Here is an 18360-nt window from a genome sequence, read left to right as displayed (position 1 = left end):
GCCATCAGGGGTGAAGGCATTTGCTTAAAAAGCCATGCTAAGTGATGAGAAAGGAAACCCTCAGAGACAATGGAGCCAGTGAATGTAAGTTATTTGGCAATTAGCACAGGAGCATCTCTCAGATGGTGTTTGAAGCCATCAAGAGTCACAATTACCTCATAGCGTAGTAAGGCATTAATGAGAGCACTTTCGTTGCTAGTGCTTTAGTCAATCCTGCATGCTTCTGTATTCCCTCTAAGTGGCTTAGACTGTAACATAATAGGCAGATGCTGGCCATAGGTGCACGAAATTGTCTGATGGAAACAATCATGGATAGAACAATTATCTAACGAGGAACAAAGGAAAAAGAATTGAAATATTAGCTGGAAAGAAGTAAAAGGGGAAGGCTGTCTGCAAGAAAAGCACTCGTTGTTCAAAACAATTTTCTAGCCTCTGATCAGAATTATTTGTCCCAAGGCATTTTTCAGTCTAGTTTTCCGCTCTCCCTCACTTACGGCCCTGAGGCAGCGAAGGTGTGTGCCCAAGGGAGTGCACACGGGGAAGGCTCACGTGGGATTCACTGAGATTATTCATGTCCAAAGCATTAACTTGGCCTCTTTGCATGTTTGCTGGAACAGGGTGCAAATGGTGATGTAAGACTCCAGTTCTAAATCCCTCAAGAATGAAAAGACTTGGCAATACAATAGGTCTATAAATCTATGAAAGAAGCATCTCTAACTGATTCAGAGCAGCTGAAATTTGACATAAAGCACTCTTAGAACATACTCATGCACTGATGAACCAGGTTCTCTTTTCTGAGACTACCAGAAAGAGGGTCACAGTTTTACAGTATTACCTTTGAGAAGAAATCTTTTCTAAAAAGAGTTTTTGCCCTTAGCACTTCCTCTGTTAAGAACTGAGGAGTGCTTCTTGTGGGAGTTACTAGCATTTCCCTTTTATCTGAAGCAGGAAATTATTTGGATTAAGTCTCAATTTAATATCCTATCTACTGGTAGCTAGTGGTAACAAATCTATTCATTACCTGATGTATCTAGAGGTACTGTACACAGAACTTGGTATAACGTACGCTTTTGATATAGCTAGAGTACAAACCTACAGTATTTTTTTTCACTTCAAATGAATGTTTACTTCTAAAAAAAATTTATTAAAAAAGCATTTACCTGGAGAAGATATTTTTCAGAGCATAAGGACAAAGGTTGATTTTTATGTGAAAGAATAACAACAGTGTTCTGCATCACTCAGAGCCTGACTGTCAGGTAAACGATGAAAAAGAAGACAGCATTCATAAATTAAAAAACTGAAGAAAGGACTACTTTATTACTATTTCTAGCTTAATGCAGCCAGAAGAGAGGCTGTCTGACCGGTGTTGTGGTTTTGGTCTTACAGACTGGGATGAATGTGCCTCTGATGCTGAGAATGACTGCTCTGTGTTAGCAGAGTGCATCAATTTGATGGGCTCATATCTGTGCAGATGCAGGACAACCATGGATACCAATCCATCCCGACCTGGAAGAAACTGTGAGGGTGAGCAAAAGACTGGCATGTAGTTTCTCTTCACCATGAAAGGTCGGAATAAGCTGTGTTTTTCTACCTCTGCTTTTATTGCAACTGTTTATATAGCACACAACGTGTATATAGATGCACCTTCTCAGTCTCTGGCTGAAGGTGCGTATGTGATCTGTCTCTGAACATGAAGGTGAACCTTATATGTGTTTTCAGATTAAATCTCTCTGAGATCCTTCTTGATTAGCCTAATGACTGACTGCTGAAAAACATGACACATACTATTTTCTCTTTTGGTATGTCTGTGGCTAATTTCCTCCCACTGTAATGATCCATGCCCTCCCAACCAGAAGAGGAGACCCAGGAATTGAATCTGCTTCTTTGCATAAGCACAAACCAGATTCAACACCATAAAAGCCACGTGTGCTACAATGTGTTAATGAAATATCCAAGACCTGCTTCTGTAATGCTGTTACGTGTGGCTGAGTGGTCTCAGCCCCATTTTCAGTCAGACCCTAGTGTCTCATCCAGTTTGAGGTCCCATTTCAATGTGCGTTTGCTGTGTTGCAGGTGAGATTGTGGACCCTCTCACTGAAACGATGGCTCCTGAAGTAACAAACAGCACAGAGTTTGCTCCTGAAGAAGGAAGCCCTGCAGCCCCTGCTTCCCCTGCCACCACCGAGATGGTGGCTGCTGTAGGCTCTGGGGTGAGCACCACCATACACCTCTCTGCTGCACTGCCCCTGGGTGACAAACAAGTGCCCCATAGTCATTCTTCCATCCGCATTCCTCCAACCCCTTGGATAGAAGGCCTGGCACCACAGATGGGCTTTGGCAGGGACAACAGCCCTACGGCGACAGGGGTCACAGCCAGCAAGGAACTGGCCATGAGTGCAGAGCGGCAGGCAGCCATAAGTCCGTCGCAGCAAAGCTCTGTGGCAGAGGCTTCCTCCGATGCATCACAGCAAGCGGCTGCTCTCACAAATGCTCCCATGGGCACAGCTGAACAAAAGCAGCTCAGTTCACCATTGCTGGTGTTTCCAAATCAAAGGGCCTTTGCTACCACTAGAAGTCACACAGCTTTTGGTATGCCTCAAGCCACCTCTCAGGGTGGTCCTGGTACAGCTCTGCCGGCCACAGGGAATGCTGACATTCCCACCCTCAGCACCGCTCTCAGGACACACGTAGATACAGGAAAAGACAACAGCTCTTGGTCTGAGAAATACACTGGAGCCTCGGGGTCACCAGCTCTGCCAGGCATCTCTCGAGCTCCCAGCCCGACACCAGGCCCAGCCGTGGACCGCAGTGAGTATGCATCTGGCAGGGACCTGCACACGTTGTAATTCAGCTGTGTGAGAAGCAAAGCCTCACTCAGAGTCCAGAAAGACGCACAGTTGGAATCAGTGGTCTGGGATGAAGGCATCTGAAACTAGTTTGTCTATGTCAAAATTATTTTCTTGCAGGAATTGGCATTTTTTTCTAAATCAGCATGTCAAAATACTTTCTCTTTGTGGTAATTCGGCAGTTAGCTTTATTGGTGTTACATTTCTTCATCTCAAAGCAGATGAAGCAAATCATACAGTGCATTGAGCGTGGCTCAATGAAACATATGGTGCTCGTCCTTTTGCCACACATCTTGGTTTCTCCTGCATGCTCTGGCACCAGGGTACTGCAGCAGCAGCCACATTAGGGTTACCTCAGAGACCCAGGAAGGCAAACGACCTGCCTTCCTATTCCTCTCAGCAGAGGAGGGATTAGGCAGAGCCCTGCAAACCCCTGTGGGGCAGGAGCTGCGTGGAAAACTGTAAGCCACTTTTTCAAGAGCTGTAACTGAGAGTAAATAGGCTGGCAGGGAGGGCTTCCTCTGTTTGGGTTTGGGCAAATGTATTGCAGCTAATGAGAGGATTTTTCTGTTGATTGGAGCTGAATCATATTTCAAGCTTCAAGTCAGACTGGGTCTTTAAATTATGGTTTTGTTTGGGATAGGAATGCTGCTGTCTCTGCCCATCACTAAATGTATTTTTTCTTTAGTGTGTTAGTAAGTGACACCTGTTTCAGTTTTGTTTCTGCTTGTCTTTATTCTTCCTCTCATGCCCTCCACATCTCTCCAATCCCAAACCACGCTCCCCTTTGCTCTTTGCTCTTCCCCTCCTCTATGATCTCCTGTTCCTGGGGGGCCTCCACTCATCCAGCCCCACTTCTGGTTCTCCCTCACTCTCTTCTCCCTGGAAAACCTCTTTTCAGCCATGTAAGGCCAGTTCTACTGCTTCTCCAGCTTCTCTTGTAGTACCGGGTCCTGACCACCAGTGCCACAGTGTCCACTTCTCCAGTCCTGCCAAGCTCTGGGCAGCCATGCCGATGCCCCTGTTCAGCTTTTGTCTTCCCTCTTCTTCATGTTGTACCCTTCGCTCTGCCTGGCATTGGTGAGACCAGGGAACAGAGCTGAGCAAATAACTGATTTGAGACCTCAGTGGCCAAATGGAGGAAACAAATAATTTTGGACCAAACAACATGTTGACCTGAATTGAAAAGTTCAATTTACCGCTTTGCTTTGTGTTCCCCCACCCCCTTTCAATGTAAGAAAGAGAAGAAAAATGTGTGGTTTTTTTTTTAATGAAAACAACAAATAAATGTTATTTTTTTAAAAAATATCAAAATAGCTAATTTTAACTGACAAAAAACCAAAGGTCATTTTCTTCCAGCTGGAAAACAAATTGAAGAATTCCTCACAAACGAGTTCAGATTTTAAATGTTTGTTTTCTTTTCCTGATGAATCAAATATTCAGCCAAGTGCTTTTGCTGGGAAAGAAGGCTGTGAAGGGATTATGGCTGGGGAACAAGAGGAAGAGCTACCATAGTGGTAGGGCAGGAAATTCAGAGGGCAAAAATCCATGTTTGGTGAAGTTTAATATATAGCTTCTCCTTGTGACTACATCTCTGACCTGGAGGGTCAACCTCAGCCAACTCTTCATAGTCTGTCATGTCTTCAGAATACTGGGTTTTGGGTTTTTTTGTTCTTGAAAATTGTTCAGAACATTTTCCACTCTCACCATCAGATAACTGAAGGTGGTTTATCTCCTAAATATTCACATGACAGGAGAAGCCACAGCAAAAAGCAAGCCCAATTCCTTTGATCTGGCGGTGGTGGTGAGGGTTCCTTTGAGATCACAGATATGCTGGGATAAAAGAAGTCTGCTTCAGTGGCTTGCTTTAAGCAGGCAGGACGTTCTCCTCTCCCATGAAAAGCTTTACTTGATGACTATTTCTTTCCTTCTAGCACCTGTCCCAGCTCAAAGGATTATTGTACCCAATGTAGCTAGAACCAACTCTGATGTAACATGGTCCACAGAGTTTATGCAGAGCCCTGCTTTTCAGTTCTTGCTGCTTCAGAAAAAGCAGCTAATATAGGAGACTAAAACTCAGTTTAGGCCTTTGACAGTCTCAGAGCTGGAACCTGGTGCCTTATATACTGTTGAAATCAGGACAGATGTGTGTAGGGAGGAAAGCAAGCTGGTACACCAGAAAGTAAAGACAGGTAACTTGATTCAGAAACAATTTTAAATGGAATGCTTAGTCAGATAATAAGAGTTCTTGAAGTCTTTGGTGAAGACTATCCTATATTCATATAAAACATTGAAACATTAGAGCTTGGTATGCTAGGAGTGATGATCTGTTAGCAGCTGGAAGGGAGTTTGAAGACAATTGGCTGGCAATGGTCACGGTATTGGGTGATGGCAGTCAGCTTGCCTGGCTAGCTACTGAAAGGATGCTAGGGGCATGAATCATGTCTTGAGAAGCCCTTTCTCTCCTGCTTGTGATCACCTTCAGTGTCTGCAGTAACAATGCTAAAAATATTTGCCTTCTGGAGGGACTGGTGTCATCCTGTTGTGTGTAGAGGGAGCTGGGACAGCTAGCTGCATCTAGGAGAGCAATTCAGGTGCCTGAACATAGCGATAGAGCAACACTTCAGGTGCCCCAGAGCATCCAAGACAGAGCTGGCAGGTATAAGACCTACAGGAGGTCTGTGCCCTCCTTGGGAGGCATCCAGGGGCCAGAGTGGGCAGACCAAGGTGCTGGATGCTTATGTTTATGCATTTGGGTTTTTGGCTACATTCCAGAGGGCTGGCCTTCTGCTGTTATGAGTTGACAAATACCCCATGTGGCCAGGCTGTCACATACTTGTCCATGGACTACAGTCCATGGAATATGTATTTAAATTGTTGTTTTCTTACTTTGCAGCTGTCCAGAAACTTAGTGGCACAGTACAGATAACAAATGTGAAATACTCTTCGGGCTTTAGCAACACAAGCAGTGAGGAATACCAAACCTTTGCACAGCATTTTGTTGATGAAGTAAGTGACTAAGAAGGACGTGACCTGTTACCAGTCTCTATGAAACCATGCGTGTGATCTTTTTCCCATGCAGGCTGTATGCCACACGTGTGTCCCTCGACACACCTGTAAGGTCGGAGTCCCTCTGACTGTCTGAGACTGCAGGATGAGTGTGCAGCCTTGTTTTAGAGTGAGACCAGGATTTGGGGATTCTCTGGTGCCTCCGTTTCCTCTGCTTCTCATACCCGGTTATACTGGCTTATTGGTTTCCTCCAGGGATGTGGTGAAAAGTTAATGGATATTTGCAAAGTGCTCTGATATCCTTGCCTTGCGCAGCGGTGTATTAATGAGTTGTATGATTGTTATTACCCTTTGCCGTAGTACCCTAAGGCTGGCATTTCTTATAATTGTCCTTGTTTTTGTAGCTCTGTATCTGGAAATGGAGTGGTTTCTTGGTAAGTCACCTCTGCCCTCACTTCTAATTAGAGCGTAGGATATCAAAGCACACTGTGGTATCAGCTGCACCTTTAATGCTGTCACACTTGTCAGGCATTGCCTTTGACAGTATGAATCTCCTAATTTCTTAGTGAATTTATCAGAAGTTTGTTCCTGCTGGTGTTTACTCAAACACACCTGTGCTTGGAAAACCACTGGTTATGCTGGGCTGCTTTATCACCTTCCCTATCTCCCCTTAACTGTCTGTGTTTTTAGAGGCCTTGATAACCACGATGATAAATCCATCTCTGACAATCATATGAATTTTCAAATCCTGCAGAAGCCTCCCCAAACTCTCACTGTGTACAGAGTTACGGCCTGTCACTGAAATACAGCTGCCGGCAGCGGGTGCACTGACAACAGCGTGCATTCGGGCAGGGGTCAGGCCAGCATAGAGGGAAAAGTGTGATCTGTTTAGCTGTGCATGATGTTTTCTTGGATATCAAATCAGTGTCCCACTGGTCATTGCTGGTTTGCACCTTTCTGGATGTGTTAGTGGAGCACAGCTTTCTCAGAGTTGTTTCAACCCCAAGCTGTCACATCAGAAAAACAGTCACAAAATGGGAGCGACGTGATTAGCAAAGTGAAAAGGGAACAATTCTCCACTGACCTCACTCTCATTCAGCATCACGCTCTGCCTGAGGCTATTTTGGAATAGCATAGTTTTAAAATGGACTACAATGAATATATTTTCCTCATGGACTATCCAGTCAAATACCTTAATCCAGAAAATCATCAAGACAAATATATTTGGAAAATTTGTAAAATGATTACATAAAGGAACAAAAGTAAGTTTTTGTGTCAGTTTTACCCATTTCTCAGAGTTTCAGGCAGAAAATGATCACTTGTGATTATAAGGAATTGTCTCTTTTTTCCAGTGTACTGGTTTTGTGGATCAGCCAGTGAGATGTGTTAGCATTGAGCTCCCTCTGAGCCATTGTATATAGGCTATAGTATCTGCTGTACACTATTCTATATACTGTACAGTAGCTGCTGTACATGGCAAAATAAGTGCTTTATTACAAATGTTGCATTTCTAGATGCCAAAGAAAAGGAAGTTTAGGAAAACAAAAAGATCTGCATGTTTTCTTTTCAGGTTATAAAGTCCAGAAATTGATCCTTTAAAGTGAGAAAAGTTTTGTGGGTTTTAAAAGCACTATCAAGTTCCAGTTAAATAAACTTTGCCAGAGATTTTTTTTTAAACCTCTTTGGAGTCACCATCTACAATTTATTCACAACTCCTGATGTGAATAATATCCTTTAGTGTAGAGCTGCCCCAGCACTTAAGTGCCATGTGGTTAAATTGGCAGCACAGCAAATGGAAATACTGTCCTTTAAATGATGTGTAGCTGAGAAGGAGGTAAAAACTTGACGTGACAACTTGCACTGTCATTGTCCAGGCTAGTTTCATCATCCTCCTTGCAATGCAACTGAAAAACAACATAACTAAGGGTGAGAGAGTATTTTAGTCTTCTTGGGTTTTGCTCAGCCTGTCTTTTGCAACAGCCAATAAGAATATCATGGCACCTAGGGCTTGTCCTCAAGGAAATGAATCAGGAAAACAAAAGGATTGAATAGAAAATGCATTCACTGTGGTGCATTAAATTCCTGAGTGGAAAAGGTTGTTTTGAATTTGCGTGTCTTAAACTTAACTGATTGACAAAAAGTGTGAAACTAATAAATGATATTGCCTTATCAAGGTGACCCCCTCATTTGGAAGTGACATAGCTTTTGTTTGATGTAGCTTAACGCGCTTAAAATGATTGCAGTTGAAGCTATCTGAATGTGGAATGAGTGTTGATACAGGGATTAAGAGTGTTTCATTATTCCAGTGTAATTTCACCCTTTTTGTTAATTTGAGTTTGTCCTCAATTTGGGACAACCTTAAAGCTGCTGGTGATGGTGGCTGGGCAGGTGTGTGCTCTAGCACCTTCTCTCTGAAGGTGCAGCCAAAGCACCGACAGTGGGGAGGGTTTTTTTTTCTGAGTAAAAAAACAGGCTTCGTGCAGGGTTCTGTTCAAATTAATGTTCCCTTTACTTACTTATTTCCAGTTTCCAGACTGCTAGTACCTTCCCTGCTCTGCTGGCCACGCAGGCTCCTGTGCGGGTACCTATGATAGCGCCAACAGCTGCTGGCATTTTGACTGGGCCCTATGGATCGGTGGTCCCAGAAAACCCAGCAAACGTGCCACAGCCACCCATGGGGTGAGCTTGGCTGCTTGAGCCTGCCACTTCCCTTTTGCCCCAAAAACCTATTGGCCTTTCCCCTCCTGTTAAGTCAGTTTTAGCGTGGCTTCCATCTGGCCCTGAACTTGGACTTTATCTGCTTCCTTTTTTCCTTGCCTGAGCAAGGGACATTCCCTTCCCTCAATGCTGGTGTTAATTTGCTTATGTTCCCTCCCTTTCTTGTGGTTCTTCTTCTTCCACACCAATTTCTTCTGGTCTGGCATTGCTAGTGTTTCCTTCGTGTGCTACAGAAATTGTAGATACAATGATGGATCCCAAGATAATTTATTTGTCTAGTAAGACAACCTCATGCTCAGGGGTATTATGTATTCCTTCTAAAAAGTTCACTCTTTCTTTTCCTTTTTTCTAGCCCCAATTCATCAACCATTATTTTGATAACCTAGGGTGTGGGACTGTTGTGAAATCATGTAGCCTTCCGGATAAAGGGTTTTGTAGTGTCACCTAGTGGCTAAATAGATATACAGGGAATGCCCCCCCGGCACTTTTCAAAGTCTGTGTCCTGCTTTGAGAGGAAAAATATGAATAAGGGCAGAAACAAAACAAACAAACAAAAATATCAGGCAAAAATTTCCCAAGCCTTAGGTAAAAAGAAGCACCGATAAAATAAAATCTTCAAGAGAGAGGTGAGAAAGGAATACTGGTGAAATCAGGGATGGGCTAAGAGGATGTCACAGGCGTGTGTATTTAATGTCCAGAAGTTCAGAGAAAAACTGTGAAAGATGAACTGACTGACTGAAACGAACCGAAAGATTAACTGAAAGGACTGACTGCCAACTTTTCAGTACATCCTTGTGAAACAGCAGAAAGAGAGAGGAGAAGGGGCCCAAAAGCCCCCTGACTTGGTCAAACATGAGATTCTGGGTCTGGCAAGGACAGCCTACAGTCTGCCCAGGCTTCCATAGGGAAGTTAGCTCTTTCCATCCTCCTGGCTCTGCCTGCATGCCTTGTGGAGCATTGCAAGGTTTGCTGTGTGGGACTTCCAGATGCGTGGGAGCCCTCTCGAGGCGCTTGCAGGGGGTTTGTTCTGTGCAATGTTACCTTGCCACCAAGCACATGCAACACACATCAGCTCTGGTGACTCAGAAGAGGGCTGCTGCATGCCTGCAAAATCTGGGGCCATCTGCAGGGCTGGATGATACATAGTGGGCAAGTAAGGAGGGCCTGGATAACACACAGCAGGCAGGTAAGTCATGCTTGGCATGTAAATGTGCAAGAGCTGTGGTCACCTGGGAGAATCCAGCACAAAATGCATGAGTTCTGTTCGTGGGTGCAGCAGAAGTGAGGGTGTTTCTCCCATCGGCTCCCACCGCTGACCCTTGCCTTGCCCCTTCCCTGGGCTCTCCCTGGTAGCAGTCACTGCCTGCACCCCTGAGCATTACACCACAGACATAAGCTCTGCCTTAAACTCATGGCTGAATTCCAGCCCTGCTGCTCCAGATATTTCCTGCAGGAGGTGCGTAAAGGAAGAAAGGGTTGGAGGTGGCAGCAACATAGCCCCTGCCTGCCCCCTTAATCCTCTGGAAAGTTGAGCTAGGGAAGGAAGTGAGCGATGTACCCTAAAGAGAGGGCCTAAAGCAGAGCAAGGTGCTGGGAAAGAGGTGCGACTCTCCTGCGCAGGGCAGCGGTGTGTGAGCTCTCACCTGCGCCAAATGCTGCTTGTCTGGCCCTTATGGTGCGGTTGCTCTGCTGCTCTGTGCCTTCCTCTCTGCTGGCATATCATGGGAGCCTGACAGCCACAGGAGGGTGAAGGCAAAGAGCAAGTACTCTGAGAAATCACTAAATCGTCGGTGTTTCTGTGGCTGTTTCCATCTTGTGTCCTGCATTGAAGCTAGTGGCTGCTACCTAGAAGGAAGCTGTGTGTATCCCGGGTTCAGGAGGGTTGACAGTGATGGCATGGGATTTGCCCTTCATGTGCTGTTGGGAGCTGCTTTCTTACCATGGATGGTCTCCTGCTGACAGTTTCTAAATGCAATTTTAATACCAATAGCTGAGAACAACCTGTACCACCTGCCCGATGCAGCCTTGAAAGTTATGTCCCACGCTTTCTGTTGCTCCACTTTTTGCGTGGAAGAATTTAAAAACACTTCCCAGACACACGTGAAGTATACTAAGAAACACAGAGGATCTGTGAGCGTCTCCTGGAGAAAGGGAGAGGAGAAAATATACAATTATAATGGGAAAATTCAGGACATTAATGGATGGTATCGCCCAGCCTGTGCTTACCCTGGCATCTAGTCTTTGGATATGTGCTCTGCCTGCATTGTGGTTAGATGCTGGGACAAGACCTGGCATGCAAATCTCTGTATGTATGTGTGCACCCTGCTTTCCCTTGGGATGTGCAGGTAGGCAGGGAGTCCAGTGCAATCTTATTGGGCCCCTTTGTGTGGGTGATTAGAGGAAAAGGACTAAGGGGAGCCCTTGTGGATGTTTACCAGTTTCTCTTTGTGGTGAGTTTCTCAGAAATAGGTCTGTATTTCTGTGGATAATGTTTTCTTAACATGTTCTTTAAAGTTGAATTAGTATTAGCCTTATGTCTTATCTGGGGTTGGTCCCATGAGATGATGCCATCTGACCTGTGCCTGCTCTTCCTGTGACGGGTGCATGGCCTGGAGATGAAGGGGAACGGTGCTGGAAATGCAAAAGCTGTTGTACGTTGTACGCCCCCTGCCCCAGGCTCCTGTATATGCCTGGGTGCCCTACCCCATGGATTGCCCTCCTGTGGGAGGAGAAGGAGATGTTCCCATGGGCAGCTGCCCTCCAGAGGTACCACCCATCCTTGGAGGGTGGAAAGGGAAGAGGTCGAACATGCAGCTCCGGTCTGTTTATCTCTTTGAGAGGGGTTGGTATTTCCGCCTGAGGTGGATGGCGGAGAGGCTGAGCAGCCCAGCTGATGCAAAGCTTCACACAGCATTGTTTTTTCCCGTCTCACAGAAAGCAGACCATCCTGCTATTCACTGTCGTAAAGGAGGCTGCTTTGGGGGCTATTGTGAATAAAGCTCAGTGTGCTTTGAAAAAGGTGCCATTCTCTTTCTTAGTCCGCTACTGAATTCCAAGGTCACTGTGTACAGGCTGTGAATGTTTATTTTATTGATTTCTCTAGGCTGCTCTAAGTTCAGCTGTGATTTGGTGCTGCAATACTTTGAAGGTGACAGTTCCTGTTCAAAATAATGCAGTCATCTCCTAGCCCTGCTCTTGGACTCTCGGGGAGGACCATGAGTAGGGACTCTGTGCCCCAATGACAGTCCTAATTTGCAGAAATAATGTGATATTCCTCGGGGAAGACTTTAGTGAAATATTTCTGAAATCAAATAGAGGACTGACTTGATGGGAGGTTGAGTTTTGTGGCAGTGCTTATGGCATGAAATGCCTTTCTGGTTTTTTACCCTGGTCTGGGTATTTAAAAGGAGGGAAGTTTATACTCAAAGATAAGCAGGAGAATTTTGCTTATTTTCTTGGCTCCAATGAGAAATCACCTGTGAAGCAAAGCTTGAGGGTAGTCTGCTCTAAGCCATAACATACCTGAGCTAAGGGAGCCCTCCAAGATATATATGCAGCATGGAGTGTCAGGAGGCCTCTCCACTTCCATTGGCAGCTCCTCCTCATATTGGGTTGTCCCCTCTCCCTGGAGGCATTTTGAGAGGCAGAATATGGGAGCTTCCCTGCAGTCTCCCTTGCTGTTACCTGTTACCTGTGCCAAATGACAGACAAGGTATCTTAATTGCTCAGCTTTTTTAATATTCATGGTTAAATATATACCATATCCTTCAGCTGCTGCAGAGTGGAAATGTTATGAAGCAAAAGGTCAGTTTTCTGCTGCTTCCCTCCAGATTATGAAGCACAACTGTAAAGCATAATGCTCTCTTCTGGGCAGTGTACTAAGTCTCAAATGTAATTGCTTCTGTCTGTCCACCTCCACATGCATTTTGTTTTTATTCCAGGTACATAAATCTCTGCCCCTTGAGGTTCTTCAGCAGACGGATGCTGGTCTGATTAAAGTGTTGATAACGGGTATTACTAATGGGAGCACAGTGGTAAGTTTCAATTTACTGATTGCAGAAGATGTGGATATCTACTACATCATCACTGCTTTTCGTGATGCCTTTGAACACAGTTCCTATTTCACAGTTGACAAGAGCAATCTCTCCATAAACGGTAAGGATCAGCTTATATCCCAATAGCTATTCAGAACTAGAAAGATGATAAAGCCTATTAATCTGTATTTTTTTGAGGTGAAACATCTGTAAAACAGACGGATGAAAAGCCATTCTTTTTCCTTATATTGCTCCTGCTTTTCCGTCCACTGAGCTTTTTCAGAGAACATCAGAAGATGAAATAAGAAGGGAGGTACTCCTGATCCAATAGGACAAAACCAACTTGTCTTTTTGTCTATAGCAAGCATTAATTTTATAGAGAAGAAGATACAGAGATTTTAGAAACAGCGGTCACAAACTGAGGGTTTTATAAGCTACCAGTGGAAACAGGTCCCTGTACACAGATATAACTAGCTCTGTTTAAAACAATTTCAAAACACATTACCCTCTGCTTCACACTGATAATATTGCATGTGATAAAAACCTCAAAAAACAAATAGATGAACACGTGCATTCTTCTGCACTGAGAGTATGGGTTTTCCCTCACACACCTGTGGGTCAGGAGTTCACATGAAAGTCCACACCTTACCAAGGCCAGCACAATGGCAGATTGTATAACTTCTTTTCCTTTATACGTAATTTAAGTTGTTAACAAGAAACAGTCTCCTGACTAACTGATGTTGAATTCTGTTTCACAAGTCAATGTGTCATCACTGGAAAAAAATGCAAATTCTATATCCTTAACATGATATGTTCGTCCAAAGAATATTGCTATAAGCTGTCAATCAGAATCTCATGCAAAATGACTTCAGAAGCATGTATATAGTCTGCCCTGTACGTTCTCTTTGCCTGTTAACCCTACAGGTGTGAATCTGGAAAGTCACATATCCCATTAATTAGTAAGATCACAACTGTCCTGGGGTAGTGCTTTGTAGAGTGCCTGCTCCCCTCAAACCTGTGCTAAAACAAGTGGTTTGTTTCAGGGAGATGTCCCCATAGAGCAGATGGTTAGTGCTGCTTTCTGAGTCCCACCTAGGGTGTTACGTCCTTATTTGCACAGTTACAATTAGGCCTTGGGAAGAGAAAGGGAAGTAAAGCATATTTGTCCTTTCAAAAATGAAAATTTTGGTCACACAAACCTCCTGCTTCACTCATGCTGGGCATTTACTAACCATCTGTCCAGGAGTGTGGAATGAGGGAGGAAGCTGAGGAAGCCCCTGGGGTTAGAAGCCTCCCCTTGGGCTGTTGATCAGTTTAGGAGGATAGGAGCTCTGCAGCAGGGTTCCTACATTTCAGAGAGTATCTGCTGAGCATCTTTGGTAGCACAGCTCCTGGAGGGTTTTGTCAGTGCTTGCAATTATCCCTCTAGGCTGTGCTTCCGGTGTCCCACCTCTCCTAGACTCAGCGGCTGCCTGACACATACAGTAGAGTATCACCCCTAAGAGGTGTAATCCCACCATGATGTCTGTCCACCGTGCTACAGTTTCAGAACCATTACATTTTTATTTATACATGCTCTACCTTTGCCTTTTGCTTAAATATACCCAACAGATTATGATGAGTGCAAGAGCAAAGAGGATGACTGCTCCCCAGATGCATCGTGCCATAACACACTTGGGTTTTACCAGTGCAGCTGCAATGAAGGATTTGCTGATGTGCACCCAGAAAGGCCTGGAAGAAGCTGTGAAGGCAAAAAAGTCTTTTATTATCTAATGGCTAGTGGAATGCTTAGTGATCTGATCTTTACTGGATCATGGCCACCCTTGCCACAGGTTTTGAAATTTTACCAGGGATTAATTTGGTTCATTGTTTTCAGCTGGATCCTAGTGGAAAAAGTCTTGCAGCAGACTTTAAGTATTTCTGACTGTAATCCTCTGTCATGAGAGTTTACTATATTAAGATTTAATGCTGTCTTTGTAAGGTTCTTTTAACAGTTCTGCTTTCTCATGTTTGCCATTAAAATTAGATAGGATTGTCAAGATTGCTAGTTATTTGCAGTAGCAGAGGGAACAACAGAGATAATAGAGAAGGTAACAGAGCACTAGGTATCTAGTTTGACCCGTGTATGGCAGCAGGGGTGAAACCTTGGTATTACAAACTACATTTTTTGTATGAGTTAATTCATCTTGCTTGTCTCTTCCCTTAAATCATTTGTTAGCTGTCATATGATGGGTCTTTAAGCTCCTAAATTCTTTTAGGCTTCATCACTAATTTATATTTGTTTTGGTAACCACAGTCATAAGCTACTCTTTGGCAGAAGTCACAAGGATTTGTCGACTGATACCAACCTTTACTCAGTTTTGTTTAACCAAGATATTTAGAATTATAATAATGAGCCTTTAGGAAATATAGCTCTGAAAGATCTCAGACTTTTCTTTTTCTTCCTCTTAGGTTCAAATCAGCAACTGTTTAATTTGGGCATTTCCAAAAGCTGGGGAATTTCAGAAGGATATATGTATTTCATGTATATATATATGTACAGATTTTATATGCTACTTGGGAAATAGATGCTATTTGTATGTACAACCCATTAAAATTTTTTAACAGAATTTTTGTGCGATGAGACACATCCTCTGTGTTTCACTGCAAATGGAGTTTATTATCTTGGTGCGCTCTAAGTCAGTGGTGGATGAATACTTAGGTTGTTTCTGCCAGCAAAGAGCCATGGGGTAACCCCAGAGCCTCTGCTGGATGTCAGGTGTTCGACATACACATTGAGTTCAGCCTGTGCTTTCCTTTTTCCCCTGCTCGCTTTCTTCCTGAAACCATTAAAGATGGCTATTAACACATTTGTTCCAACTCCCCACTCTATCTCTGAGGACGCATATGTGCAATGTGGGCTTGCTACATTAGGTTTGTCCTGCACTTCCCCCAAAAAGGGTTTTCCAAAGTGCTCAGGGTCATATCTTTTGGGTACCAGCTGGTCACAAATGGGGCCAGGTTTTTTAACAAACTCTGCTCCTGTTAACACCCCGCATCCAGCTGAGCAATTTACAGCTGGGGTTCTCTTGCAAGCACTGATCTTCCAAAAGCTGTATATATGTTTTACATGAGCACACTAATTATTGCAGCTCTCAGGAAATAAAGGACTTCAGCTTTACTCACAGGCACTTTATGTCTCTCTTGCACTTTCTTAAAAAAAAAGCCACAGCTTTTGCAGGAAGTACAGCAGGTTAAAACAAATCAAAACAAAACAAAAGCAGCTAGTTTCCTGCCAGTAGCTGTGAGTTTCCTCCTAAGGGTTTGCTCTTACCTTATAAAATCAATTTGAATCTGTAAATTACAATAGTACCTTTATTTTTGGCACTCTTCAGCATTCCCTATCAGCCAAGAGGCAACGCTGATAGATAAGAAACCTGTACACAACACAGTTTTACCTGCAGCATCTTTGCAAACTTCAACTCATGTGTCCTCCCCGGCTTCACTGGACTTCTCTACCGCTGAGCACAAAGCTCTGGAGGACACCACATTCTCCAACGTGGTGCTGCCTCCTCTCACCACGGATCCTGTGTCAACTCCTGACATTTATCCTCAAGCATCTCCTGTCTCCCTTGTTAAACCTGCCCAGAAGGTTTCCATTCAAGATGCTGTGAGAGTGTTCTGTGAAAACGAGAAGATCATCCTTGCTGTCGAGAAGAGATTTTTATGGCAGGAGTCTATCCCAGAAACCTCCCTCTACATGGGGGAGCCTCACTGCAACGTGAGCATCAGCAATGGCACCCACGTTGTGCTGCAGGCAGGCTGGAGCAACTGTGGCACTGAAGTTGAGACTGTAAGTCCCTTGAATCGATGAATGTGAGGAAGCCCTGGAACACTTTCAATTGTTCTTGGGGATGGGGTGAGGAGGGGGGCAATGGTGGATCCTTAGCTAAGAGTACAATCTAATGCTGAAATGTTGGACAAAGAAACTTCTTGGGAGAAAGAAAACCTCTTCCTGTGAGTGGAAAGTTACCTCCCTGTTCAGGGAGGAGGACAAGCAGGAAAGAGAAGGGGAATCTTTGGAGTCAGGCAGCAAAAATCAAGGGCTTCTCCAAACTGAGAGTCACTTCCCAAGTCTCTCTGGGTTCCTTCTGCAGCTTCTCTTTTCTTAAAAGCAATTTCATTATTGTATTTAGAGAAATACCTGAGATGCTACCAGTAATGGGGACGGAGACTGGTGGCTATCTCTTTGAATCCCAAACCAAACGGTATGCTCAGGCCATACCAAAGTACAGAAATTCTCTTGTGGAGCAGACTGAGGAAGAAGAGCAAGGCTGGTGGATTTCCACTGTCTCAGTGTACAGCAAATAAGATACTAGAGGTTTAGCCTGTTTGATTTTTGCAGCGAGAAGAATGGAGAATTCCTAAGCACTTGAAGCTTGTAAGCCTAGAGCTCTGTTATAACCCTAGATACACTGATGTTCACCAGTCGTGCTTTCTTCTTTCTGTGTTTCAGAACATAACTAATACCATAGTGAAAACCATCCTTCGGAATGACATTAATGCTCAGGGAGTAATTCACCGTTTAAAAGTTGCCGGCCCCATTCATTGTGTATTTCAAAATGATCTCTTGACTTCCTCTGGGTACACTGCAGAGGGGTAAGTAACAACTCTCTCTGCTTTAAAATGCTGTTTTGTGGCTGAGCGCTGCTGCATTAGAAAAACCCCCAGGGAGCTTAGCTGTATCCAGTGACAGTACTCGCTATACCAAGTAGTCTGCCATCCTGCAAGTCCTGTGCTCAGGTGATCCCTGCTGTGGGCTTCTCTCCTACTCCATCTAATGTCTCAATAGATCCAACAGCCAACAAGATTGACAATTGCCTGGCTAAACCATACATTAAAATAAACCTTTGGGAGCTACTGATGCAGGTTCAGGAACCAGAATTCCTGACTGCTCTTTGCCTTCCTGGGCAATCATGTGTAGCAATAACAATGTTTTCCTGCTTTTGGAACATAACAATGATGTATCTTTTCAACTGATGTAGGCATGCAGACTGCTGTGTTGGTGCTGAGGATGGCAGTTTTTCATCCCCACAAATCTTTGTTTGATCAACTTGGAAAAAAAAGATATGTAATGCAAATTCTTTTTTATCAAAGTCCCCATCTTCAAGTCAGATGGAGTCTAGTCCACTGTTCACAGAAAATCAAACCCACACTCACAGAAAACGTGGCAGCACAAACTTTGCTCTGATGGTGAATGTTCTTGCTTTGTACAAGCGCATCTCCTCTCTCTTGCCTAGTACCATGCTATCATCACCAAATCTACTTTCTGGCTCCTAACCCTCCAGACATTGTATTTTCCTTTCTATCCCCCTGCAAAGTCTTTGTCAGTCCCCTTCTCTCTGAGGTCTATGACTTTCTCATGTCCCTCATTTACTGTTCAGATTTGTCCCTTCTCTTTAATTTTTTTTTGTTCTTCACTTCTTCACTAAGGTTTTACTCTCCTTATTTTGAACTTTAACACAGTTCAGAGTCTTGTTTCCCTTCAGGTCCACTCAGATATCTCCTCTGCTCTATTGGTATTTTCAAGACATTCCACCCTTTGGATTTTCTCACTTGCGTTTCCATGCTCCCTACCTTCCCAACTGAAAACTTGACGCATTTTCACCCTTTCCTCTGGACCAGTGACCTAACATCCTGGACTGCAGATAACTCTTCACTTGCACTAATGTGCAAGAGGTGGAGATATAGGCACTGATTTATAGAACACACAG

General features: G+C 44.0%; 1 protein-coding gene across 1 annotated transcript in view; it reads left to right on the top strand.

The window, feature by feature from the left end:
* Positions 1 to 18360, top strand: part of UMODL1 (uromodulin like 1) — an 84132-nt gene that overhangs the window by 45666 nt on the left and 20106 nt on the right. The window contains exons 13-19 of the mRNA XM_075099312.1: positions 1387 to 1524; positions 2074 to 2808; positions 5743 to 5855; positions 12515 to 12728; positions 14219 to 14356; positions 15982 to 16439; positions 17103 to 17245. Coding sequence (XP_074955413.1) covers positions 1387 to 1524; positions 2074 to 2808; positions 5743 to 5855; positions 12515 to 12728; positions 14219 to 14356; positions 15982 to 16439; positions 17103 to 17245 — 1939 coding nt within the window. The remainder of the gene's footprint in view (positions 1 to 1386; positions 1525 to 2073; positions 2809 to 5742; positions 5856 to 12514; positions 12729 to 14218; positions 14357 to 15981; positions 16440 to 17102; positions 17246 to 18360) is intronic.

The sequence above is a fragment of the Phalacrocorax aristotelis genome, chromosome 1 (genome assembly GCF_949628215.1).
Source record: "Phalacrocorax aristotelis chromosome 1, bGulAri2.1, whole genome shotgun sequence".
Classification (NCBI taxonomy): domain Eukaryota; kingdom Metazoa; phylum Chordata; class Aves; order Suliformes; family Phalacrocoracidae; genus Phalacrocorax; species Phalacrocorax aristotelis.
The sequence above is the reverse complement of the archived record's forward strand: the minus strand, read 5'-3'. Positions and strand labels throughout refer to the sequence as shown.